Source organism: Agelaius phoeniceus, chromosome 1 (genome assembly GCF_051311805.1).
Source record: "Agelaius phoeniceus isolate bAgePho1 chromosome 1, bAgePho1.hap1, whole genome shotgun sequence".
Classification (NCBI taxonomy): Eukaryota; Metazoa; Chordata; class Aves; order Passeriformes; family Icteridae; genus Agelaius; species Agelaius phoeniceus.
The window spans coordinates 156,182,745-156,193,891 of record NC_135265.1 but is presented as its reverse complement, the minus strand read 5'-3'; the positions used below and the strand labels follow the sequence as shown (position 1 = coordinate 156,193,891).

The following is an 11,147-nucleotide window of genomic DNA, read 5'->3' as shown; positions in this document are numbered from 1 at the left end:
GGCGATCGGGGGCGATCGGGGGGTCCGGCCCTGGGGTGGGGGGTCTGCAGGGGGGTGAGACCCCCCCATGGGGCTGGGGGGTCCGGGGCGATCGGGGGGTCCGGCCCTGAGGTGGGGGGGTCCCTGCTTGTGGCTACAGGGGGGTTCCACCCTGCGGACCCGGGCCCGGGGGAGCCCTCGGTACGGGGGTGCGGGGGGAGCACGGACAGGGGGTTTGGGGAGGGGGTTTGGGGTCACGGGGGGTCCCGGCGGATTGGGGGGCAGGGGGTGTAACGGAACCCAGCCCCGAACGTGTGTGTGCCCCAGGATGGCCGGGGGGGTGCTGGAGGTGCGGGGGGTCCCCCCCGACGCCCCCGAGGAGCTGCTGGTGCTGTACTTCGAGAGCCGGCGGCGCTCGGGCGGGGGGCCCGTGCAGAGCTGCCAGCGCCTCGGGCCCCTCCTCTTCCTCACCTTCGAGGACCCCCAGGGTAAGCGTGGGTAGGGGGGCGTGCCCCGGTTCCAGCTGGGAGCACCGGGGTGCGATTTGGGGGTCTCAGTCCCACTGGGAGCACCGGGGTGGGATTTGGGGGTCTCAGTTCCAGCTGGGAGCACCGGGGTGGGATTTGGGGGTCTCAGTCCCATTGGGATCACTGGGATGGGATTGGGGGGTGTCAGTCCCACTGGGACCACTGGGATTGGGATTAGAGCTCCCAGTCCCACTGGGAGCACTGGGATAGGGTGTAGGAGATCCCAGTCCTACTAGGAGCACTGGGATAGGGTTGGGGGGGATCCCAGTCCCACTGGGTATGCTGGGATTGTGTTTGGAGCTGGCAGCACCACTGGGAGCACTGGGATAGGGTGTGAGGGGCCCATTTCCTACTGGGAGCACTGGGATTGTGTTCGGAGCTCCCAGTCCCACTGGGAGCACTGCAATAGGGTGTGGGGGATCCCAGTTCCACTGGGAGCACTGGGATAGAGTTCCCAGCCCTACTGGGATGGAGTGTGGGGGTTCCCAGCCTCACTGGGATAGGATATGTGGGATCCCAGCCCCACTGGATGGAGTGTGGGGATCCCAGCCCCACTGGGATAGGATATGAGGGATCCCAGCCCCACTGGGATAGGATATGAGGGATCCCAGCCCCACTGGGATAAGATGTGGGGATCCCAGCCCCACTGGGATGGGGTGTGGGGATCCCAGCCCCACTGGGATGGGGTGTGGGGGTTCCCAGCCCCACTGGGATGGAGTGTGGGGATCCCAGCCCCACTGGGATAGGATATGAGGGATCCCAGCCCCACTGGGATGGGGTGGGGGGGTTCCCATCCCCACTGGGATAGAATATGAGGGATCCCAGCCCCACTGGGATGGAGTGTGGGGATCCCAGCCCCACTGGGATGGGGTGTGGGGATCCCAGCCCCACTGGGATGGAGTGTGGGGGTTCCCATCCCCACTGGGATAGAATATGAGGGTTCCCAGCCCCACTGGGATGGGGTGTGGGGGTTCCCAGCCCCACTGGGATGGGGTGGGGGGGGTTCCCAGCCTCACTGGGAGCACTGGTGGGCAGTGCTGTGCCCCGGGGGATGAGGGGGTGCTGGCTGAGCCCCCGGTGACCCGGGCTTCCCTCCCCAGATGCACAGAACGTGTTGGCCCACGGCAGCCACAGGCTCGGGGGGGCCGAGCTGGGGGTGCGCCCGGCCCCCCCCTGGGACCCCTGCCACCTGCTGCTGCGGGGTCTGGAGCCCGGGACCCCCTCTGAGCACCTGGGGACCCTGCTGGGGGTGTCCCCTGGCACTGTCACCCTGTGCCAGCGCTCGGTGCCCGGCTGGAGCCTGCTGCGGCTGCAGGACCCCCTGAGCCCCCCAGGTGGGACTGGGGACACTGGGGGGGCACCAGGGTGGGAGGGGGGTGTCAGGGGTGGGGGTGTGGAGGGCAGAGGAGATGGGATGGAGCTGCCAGGGGGTTGGGGGGCAATTGTGTGGGGATACAGGGGCTGGGGTGGCTGCTGAGGGGTGGGCAATGGTGCCAGTGGTGGGAGTACTGGGGGGGCAGGGGCTGATGGGCTGGGGGGTCTGGGGGGGACACCAGGGTGGGATGGGGATGTTGGGGGTGGTGGTGTGGAGGGCAGAGGAGATGGGGTGGAGCTGCCAGGGGCAATGAGGTGGGGATATGGGGGCTGGGGTGGGAGGGTCAGGCTGCTGAGGGGTGGGTGGGGGGACAGTGGTGCCAGGGGTGGGAGTATTCGGGGGGCAGGGGGCTGATGGGCTGGGGATTCTAGAGGGAACACCGGGGTGGCATTTTGGGGCACGGGTTCTGCTGGGTGCCCTGGCACCAGGGGTGGGAGTGTTGGGGGGGGCTGATGGTCTGGGTGGGACACCAGGGTGGCATTTTGGGGCATGGGTTCTGCCAGGTGCCCAGCCCCGGGTATGACAGCGCCATAGGGGCAATGGCAGGGCCATGGTGGGGGCAGTGACACAGCCATAGGGACGCGGTGGCAGGGCCATGGTGGGGGCGGTGGCAGGGCCATGGTGGGGGCAATGACAGTGCCATGGTGGGGGCGGTGGCAGGGCCATGGTGGGGGCGGTGGCATGGCCATGGTGGGGGCGGTGGCAGGGCCCTGGTGGGGGCGGTGACAGTGCCATGGTAGGGGCGGTGGCACAGCCATGGTGGGGGCAGTGGCAGGGCCATGGGGACGTGGTGGCAGGGCCATGGTGGAGGCAGTGGTACGGCCATGGGGACGCAGTGGCAGGGCCATGGTGGGGGGGGTGGCAGGGCCATGGTGGGGGCAGTGGTGGGGCCCTGGTGGGGGCGGTGACAGTGCCATGGTAGGGGCGGTGGCACAGCCATGGTGGGGGCGGGGGCAGGGCCATGGTGGAGGCAGTGGTACGGCCATGGTGGGGGCAGTGGCAGGGCCATGGCGGGGGTGGTGACAGTGCCATGGTGGGGGCCGTGACACAGCCATGGGGACGTGGTGGCAGGGCCATGGTGGGGGCGGTGGCATGGCCATGGTGGAGGCGGTGGCAGGGCCATGGCAGGGGTGGTGGCAGGGCCATGGTGGAGGCAGTGGTGGGGCCATGGCAGGGGCAGTGACAGTGCCATGGTGGAGGCAGTGGTGGGGCCATGGCGGGGGCAGTGACAGTGCCATGGTGGGGGCCGTGACACGGCCACGGAGGCACAGTGGCACGGCCATGGCATGCGGTGCCAGCACTGCCCGTGCCGCAGAGCTGGCATCGGCGGAGCAGCGGGCACGGCGGCAGGGGCTGGCGCTGCTGCGGGTGCCACGGAGCCCCGCGGTGCTGGTGAGGGCAGCGGGGCCGGTGCTGGGCCGGGACCTGCTCGAGCTCTACTTTGAGAACCGGCGCAGCGGCGGCGGCCGCGTCAGCGACGTGCGGCTGCTGCCAGGGGGACGCGGGGCCATCGTCACCTTCCAGGAGCCGGCAGGTGAGGGCATGGTGCCAGGGTGCCAGGGCCATTTATACAGGAATGGGGTGATTGTGGGGGCATGGGAACGGGGTGCCAAGCAGGGCACAGTGCCCTCAGTGTGGAATGGGGTGGTGAGGTGGGCATGGTGCCATTTGCACAGGAACAGGGTGATCATGTGGGCATGGGAAAGGGGTGCCAAGGTGGGCACAGTGCCATTTGCTCAGGAACAGCGTGATCATGGGGGCATGGGAATGGGGTGCCAAGGTGGGCACAGTGCCTTGGGCATGGAATGGGGTGGTGAGGTGGGCATGGTGCCGTTTGCACAGGAACAGGGTGATCATGGGGGCACAGGAATGGGGTGCCAAGGTGGGCACAGTGCCCTTCATGCAGGAATGGGGTAGTGATGTGAGCATGCTGGCATTTGTACAGGGTGATCATGGGTGCATGGGAAAGGGGTGGTGAGGTGGGCACGGTGCCCTCAGTGTGGAATGGGGTGGTGAGGTGGGGACAGTGCCATTTTCTCAGGAATAGGGTGATCAATAGGGAAGGGGGTGCCAAGGTGCCCGTGGTGTGGAATGAGGTTGTTAAGGTGGGCATGGTGCTATTTGCTCAGGAATAGGCTGATCATGGGGGCATGGGTGATCAAACTGGGCACAGTGCCATTTGCACAGGAACAGGGTGATCATGGGTGAATGGGAGTGAGGTGCCAAGGTGCACACAGTGCCCTCAGTGTGGAATGGGGTGGTGAGGTTGGCACGGTGCCATTTGCACAGGAACAGGGTGATCATGGGTGCATGGGAATGGGGTGCCAAGGTGGGCACAGTGCCTGTCATGCAGGAATGGGGTGGTGAGGTGGGCACAGTGCTATTTGCACAGGGTGATCATGGGTGCAGGGAAAGGGGTGGTGAGGTGGGCACGGTGCCCTCAGTGTGGAATGGGGTGCCAAGGTGGGCACGGTGCCATTTGCACAGGAACAGGGTGATCATGAGTGGATGGGAAGGGGGTGCCAAGGAGGGCACAGTGCCCTTGGTGCGGGAACAGGGTTGTGAGGTAGGCTTGGTGCCATTTGCCCAGGAACAGGCTGATCATGGGTGCATGGGAATGGGGTGCCAAGGAGGGCACGGTGCCCTTGGTGTGGAGTGGGGTGCCAAGGTGGGCACGGTGCCCTTGGTGTGGGATGGGGTGCCAAGGTGGGCACAGTGCTATTTGCACAGGATCAGGGTGATCATGGGTGGATGGGAAGGGGGTGCCAAGCTGGGCATGGTACCATTTGCACAGGAACAGGGTGATCATGGGAGCACAGGGAGCTGCTCTGTGCCACCAGCTGCCCGTCCCTTTGTCCCCACAGACGCAGAGCGGGTGCTGCAGAGGCCACACCGGCTTCAGGACACGGTGCTGGAGCTCACTCCCCACTTTCCCTTCCTGGAGCTGCTGGAGGAGAACACGGACGTGCCCCTGGATGCTGTCCCCGCTCCGGACAGGGCCTCTCCTCCTGACGTGGAGCCCCTGCTGGTCAGGGAGCCCTTGCTGGACACAGATTGCCCGCCGGACTCAGTGCCATCCTCAGACCCCACCGTGGCACACACGAACCCCACACCAGACACAGCGCCAGCACCGGCAGCACCAGCATCACACCCAGGGCCGGGGCAGCCCCCAAACACCTTCCCCAGCAGGGACAAGGACACAGAGGGGTTCAGGGCTGTGCCCAGCCAGGCCCAAGCCCCCAGGCCCCTGTCAGTGGTGGTGCCAGAGCCGGTGCCAGCGGTGTCGGTGCAGGATGAGGTGCTGGTGCCAGCGGAGCCGGGAGCCGTGCGCTACCTGCAGCAGCACTACCAGGACATGCTCAGCAGCGTCCCCGAAGTGTCCCTGCTGCCACTGGAGGGGGGGGACATCTCTGGGTTCCGGGTGAGCTGCAGGCAGGGGTAGAAGTGACAGAATTCATAGGATGACTAGGTTGGAAGAGACCTTGAAGATCATCGAGTGCAGGGGTGTGGGCAGGTGCAGGCAGGTGCAGACAGATGTGGGCAGGTACAGGCAGCAGTGCAGGCAGGTGTGGGCAGGTGCAGGCAGGTGTGCGCAGGTGCAAGCAGGTGCAGGCCGGTGTGGGCAGGTACAGACCGGTGTGGGCAGGTGCAGGCAGGTGTGGGCAGGTACAGGCAGGGGTGGGCAGGTACAGGCAGGGGTGGGCAGGTACAGGCAGGGGTGTGAGCAGGGGTCTCTGCTGCTCTCCCACCTCCCTGTGCTCATGGCACATCCTGTTGCCAGGGGCTGCCAGCCCCGTGGTGCTGCCCACGCTGCCTGCAGGTGAGTGGGGAGCTGGGCAGGCGCTGGTGCCCAGGTGCTGACCCTTTGCCCATCCCCTGACAGGTGAGCGGGGAGCCAGGCCGGTGCCAGGCCGTGGCGGATTTCCTGCAGAGCCTGCTGGACTCTGTGGCCTCGCACCCCGCAGCCCTGCGCTTCCCTGGCGTTGCCCGCTTCCTGTGGGACGTGGCTGGGCAGAGCCTCCTGCAGCAGCTGGAGAGCCGCTTCCAGTGCGTCATCCAGCTGGACGGTGAACCCTGGAGCCCTCCAGATCCCCAGGTGCAGCCTCGTGGGGAGGGAGGGGTCTGGCAAGCGGGTGCCGTTGTGCTGGTCCCTGCTGCGCAGCGTTGGTGATGCCACCCTTGATCCCCACAGCTGGAGCTGGAGGAGCTGCTGCCCCCAAGCAGGGAGCCTCGGCCACACTCCTGGCACCAGGACCTGCCTGAGGGCCACAATGCCGCTGCTGATGGCGATGGTGATGGTGGTGGCCACGGCTTCCATTCCAGCGCAGGTGAGGGGCGAGGGTGCCACTTTGGTGCCCTCTCTGCGGGTGCTGCGGTGGGATGAGGGGGCCACGGGTGCTGGTCCTCCCCCAGGACATGGCGAGGGGGCCTCACGGCTGACACCCTGCTGCTCCCACAGAGGAGATCCAGGAGGTGCTGGCAGCGCTGCGCCCGAGTGACACCGACAGCCGTGGCAGCCCCGACCCGTGGCCTGACACCGTCCCTGGTGATGAGCGGGACCCCAACGCCGCGTTCATCTGTGCGGCCGGTGGGGACGGTGCCAAGGAGCTGCTGTTGGACACCGGCGTGGAGGAGGAGGAGGAGGAGGTGCAGATGGCTCTGGCCATCCAGTACTCCATGGACCACGCGAGACACGAGCAGGAGGAGCTGGCGCGCGCCACGGCTCTGTCCCTGCGCTCCTACAGCCGGGAGCAGGAGCAGGAGCAGGCTCAGGAGGATGCCAGGCTGCTGGCCGCGCTGGAGGCCTCGCTGGAGGAGGTGCTGCAGGCGGCGGACGCGGCGCGGGTGACGGTGTTCTGCTCCTCCGAGCGGGACGCCTCGGCGGCGGCGCGGGAGCTGGAGCGGGCGCTGGCGGAGCAGCAGCGGGCGCAGGACGTGGCAAGCGAGCGGCTGCGGGCGCTGCCGGCCGCCGGCCACTGCGCGCTGGCCCTGCTGCGGTGCCGGCACGCCGTGCAGCTCAGCCTGCGCGGGGACACCGCCACGCTGCGCGGCTTCGCCGACTACACGGCCCCAGCCGCCCGAGAGCTCGCCTCGCTGCTCCACCGCCTGCCATTGCCAGGGCAGTGCCAGGGCAGTGCCATGACCCGCTCCGCTGCCACCGCTGCCACCGCCGCCACCGCCGCCACTGCGCACTGGGTGCGCTGGGACCCCTCTGGCACCGCTGTCCTCTACGCCCCCGAGGCAGCGGCGCTGCTGGAGCAGGCCTGGTCGCGCCAGGAGCACCGGCTGGATCTGGTGCTGGATGGGCGACCCTTCACCGTGGATTTGGAGCACATGGAGGAGTTCGACATCGGCAGTGCCCGCGCCGTGCCCGTCTCCCGCAGCCAGCCCCCGCTGGACAGCACCTTCTTCCTGCTCGGTGCGTGTGGGTGCCGTGGGGCCAGCCGTGCCCCTCGCTGTGCCCATGCTTACCGGGGCTTTGTCCAGCAGGGCCAGAGGTGGCTGGGCTGGAGGAGGAGGTGCGGCTGATGGCGCTGGCTGAGGACTCAGAGGAGTTCGCTGACACAGTGCGCCACTTCTGCAGCACTCTGGAGGAGCTGCACAGCCAGATCAGCGTCGTGCAGGTGGGGCTGGGCACGGGGGACCCCGGGGTGTCCCCGTGGCACAGCAGTAACACGGCAGGGCCCAGCAGGTGCAGAAGCTGATCCATCCAGTGCTGTACAAGCAGTACCAGCTGAAGAAGGGCAGCGTGAAGCGCGCCTGCGCCGCCGGCACCACCGTGGAGCGCGTCCTCTTCCACGGCACCACCAAGGCCTCCAGCTGCGAGATCTGCCTGCACGGCTTCAACCGCAGCTTCTGCGGGAAGAACGGTGAGCGCTGGGCATGTGGGGGCGACCAGGGGTGCCCTTGGTGTGGGAACGGGGCACCAAGGGGGGGCACGGTGCCATCAGCATGGGAACAGGGCACCAAGGGGGGGCACAGTGTCATCGGCATGGGAAAAGGGCACCGGGGGGGGCATGGTGTCATTGGCATGGGAGCAGGGCACCGGGGGGGGCATGGTGTCATTGGCATGGGAACAGGGCACCAAGGGGGGGCACGGTGCCATCAGCATGGGAACAGGGCACCAAGGGGGGGCATGGTGTCATTGGCATGGGAACAGGGCACCAAGGGGGGGCACGGTGCCATCAGCATGGGAACAGGGCACCAAGGGGGGGCATGGTGTCATTGGCATGGGGACAGGGCACCAAGGGGGGGTATGGTGTCATTGGCATGGGAACAGGGCACCAAGGGGGGGCACGGTGCCATCAGCATGGGAACAGGGCACCAAGCGGGGGCATGGTGTCATTGGCATGGGAACAGGGCACCAAGGGGGGGTATGGTGTCATTGGCATGGGAACAGGGCACCAAGGGGGGGCATGGTGTCATTGGCATGGGAACAGGGTGTCCTTCTGGGCATGGTGCTGACAACATGGGAACAGAGCCCTGGGTGCCATTGGCATGGGAATGGGGTGCCAAGGAGGGCACAGTGCCCTCAGTGTGGGAACGGGGTGGTGAGGTGGGCACAGTGCCATTTGCACAGGAATAGGGTGATCATGGGTGGATGGGAATGGGGTGCCAAGGAGGGCACAGTGCCCTTGGTGTGGAATGGGGTGGTGAGGTGGGCATGGTGCTGTTTGCACAGGAACAGAGCAATCATGGGTGGATGGGAATGGGGTGCCAAGGTGGGCACGGTGCCAGTGGTGTGGAATAGGGTGGTGAGGTGGGCATGGGGGCTGTTGCTCAGTAATAGGGTGATCATGGGTGCATGGGAATGGGGTGCCAAGCTGGGCCAGTGCCCTCGATGTGGGAACGGGGTGGTGAGGTGGGCATGGTGCCAATTGCACAGGAACAGGGGTGCATGGGATGGGGGCCATTGGTGCACAGGAATAGGATGATCATGGGTGCATGCCTAGGAGGCTGTTGGTGTAGGAATGGCATGGTGAGGTGGTCACATTTGCACAGGAATAGAGTGATCAAGAGGTCATGAGAATGGGGTGCCAAGGAGGGCACAGTGCCCTCGGTGCAGGAACAGAGTGATGAGATGGGCACAGTGCTATTTGCTCAGGAATAGGGTGATCATGGGTGAATGGGAATGAGATTCCAAGGTAGGCACAGTGCCATTGGTGTAGGAATGGGATGGTGAGGTGGGCACATTTGCACAGGAACAGGGTGATCATGGGAGGATGGGAAGGGGTTTCCAAGGTGGGCACGGTGCCCTCAGTGTGGAATGGGGTGGTGAGGTGGGCACAGTGCCATTTGCACAGGAACAGGGTGATCATGGGAGGATGGGAATGGGGTGCCAAGGTGGGCACGGTGCCGTCAGTGTGGAATAGAGTGGTAAAGGTGGGTATGGTACCCTTGGTGTGGAATGGGTGGTGAAGTGGGCACGGTGCCATTTGTTCAGGAACAGGGTAATCATGGGAGGATGGGAATGGGGTGCCAAGGAGGGCACGGTGCCCTCGGTCTGGAATTGGGTGCCGGTGTGGCCCCGGGGTGCCGATGTGCTCCCGGTGCCGCTGGCACACCCCCGTGCCCCGGCTGATGCCCGTCCCCTCAGCCACGCTCTACGGCTGCGGCGTTTACTTCGCGGCGCGCGCGGCCATCTCGGCGCGGGACCGCTACTCGCCGCCCAGCGCCAACGGCACCAAGTTCATCTTCGTGGCCAAGGTGCTGACCGGGGAGTTCGCGGCCGGGCAGCCGGGGCTGCAGGCACCCCCTCTGCGCGAGGGCTCCGCGGCGCCCCGGCGCTTCCACAGCGTGGTGGATGACCCGCGGCAGCCCGACATCTTCGTCATCTTCAACGACACCCAGGCCTACCCGCAGTACCTCATCACCTGCCGCAGCCGCCACGGGGGCCCCCTCTGAGCCCCCCGGCAGGGGCTCTGCCCCAAGGACCCCTTTTTATCCTCTCGGCGTCCCCTGGCACTGGTGCCAAAGCGGGGGTTACGGTGTCCAGGGGCTCGAGGTGTGCAGAGATGTTCCTGCCCTGCCCAGGAGCTCAGAGTTGGGGGATCCTCCCTTGGGGATGCTCCTGGGCACCCCGTGCCAGGGCAGGAGGTGGGCAGGAGGACTTTGGGTCACCCGTGTGACACCAGTGAAATTTGGAATAAAACTGCAAATAAAATTTGGAATTTTAAATAAATTGGAGCCTTTTGCATGGCTGGGATTGAGGGGGGACTGGGAGAGGGGAGGAGAAGTTGCAGTCCCAGCTGGGAGCATTGGAATAGGGGGAATGTCTCAGTCCCAGCTGGGAGCACTGGCATTGGGGTGGGTGGGGTCCCAGACCCAACTGGGAGCACTGGCATTGGGGTGGGTGGGGTCCCAGACCCAACTGGGAGCACTGGCATTGGGGTGGATGGGGTCCCAGACCCAACTGGGAGCACTGGCATTGGGGTGGGTGGGGTCCCAGACCCAACTGGGAGCACTGGGAGTGGGGTGGATGGGGTCCCAGACCCAACTGAGAGCACTGGGATTGGGGTGGATGGGGTCCCAGACCCAACTGGAAGCACTGGCATTGGGGTGGGTGGGGTCCCAGACCCAACTGGGAGCACTGGGATCAGGCTGGAGCCTGGCTCTGTGTGGGTGCTGTGTCCCCCAGTGAGGTGGCTGTGCTGGGTGGTGGCTCTGGGCCACCCCAGGGCTGGACCTGGCCACTCCTGCACTTCTGCCTGCTTCTTGCACCCTTCCTGCTCCTCACCTGCTCCCTGCCTGCACCTACCTGTATCCTGCTCCCTGCCTGCCTCCTCCCTGCTTCCTCCCTCCTCCCTACCTGTATCCTGCTCTCTGCCTGCTTCCTCCCTGCTCCCCACCTGCTCCCTGCTTCCTCCCTGCTCCCCACCTCTTTCCTACCTGCTCCCTGCCTGCTCCCCACCTGCTCCCTGCCTCCTCCCTACCTGTATCCTGCTCCCTGCCTACCTCTTCCCTGCTCCCTGCCTGTTCCTCTGTCCCCCTGCACCCCGAGCTGTGCTGGGGGGCCCCCGGGTGCCCACCCTGTGGGTGTGGGCAGAGCCCCCACCGTGGGCAGTGCTGGCAGGGTGAGATCCGCCAGCAGGCAGCGGCAGGGTGAGGCGGGGGTGCCCAGCGTCCCCTCCATGCCCATGTTGCCCACTTAGATGCCCCAGGTGGCTGAACACAGGGCTGGGGGTCTCGGTGACCCCCGCGCCCCTTTGGGGACCCCACACGGGGTGGGCACGAGTGTGACACCAGCGGCAGAAGGGAGTGGGCAC

General features: G+C 66.4%; 1 protein-coding gene across 5 annotated transcripts; it reads left to right on the top strand.

Moving 5' to 3' along the window:
- The first annotated feature begins 284 nt into the window (after nt 1-284).
- Nucleotides 285-10,063, top strand: PARP10 (poly(ADP-ribose) polymerase family member 10). 5 transcript variants are annotated; one of them, XM_054638549.2, is made up of 10 exons: nt 287-467; nt 1,607-1,840; nt 3,197-3,415; nt 4,746-5,302; nt 5,765-5,977; nt 6,074-6,209; nt 6,341-7,300; nt 7,369-7,505; nt 7,574-7,751; nt 9,479-10,063. In XM_054638549.2, the coding sequence occupies exons 1-10, from the start codon at nt 308-310 to the stop codon at nt 9,784-9,786; spliced, it is 3,102 nt and encodes a 1,033-aa protein (XP_054494524.2). In that variant the 5' UTR covers nt 287-307; the 3' UTR covers nt 9,787-10,063. The 5 variants fall into 5 exon arrangements, with proteins under 5 accessions (XP_054494549.2, XP_054494524.2, XP_054494541.2 ...); XM_054638558.2 differs by having other exon boundaries at nt 288-467; nt 7,372-7,505; XM_054638574.2 differs by lacking the exon at nt 9,479-10,063 and having other exon boundaries at nt 285-467; nt 7,369-7,501; nt 7,574-7,717.
- Nucleotides 10,064-11,147: the final 1,084 nt, after the last annotated feature.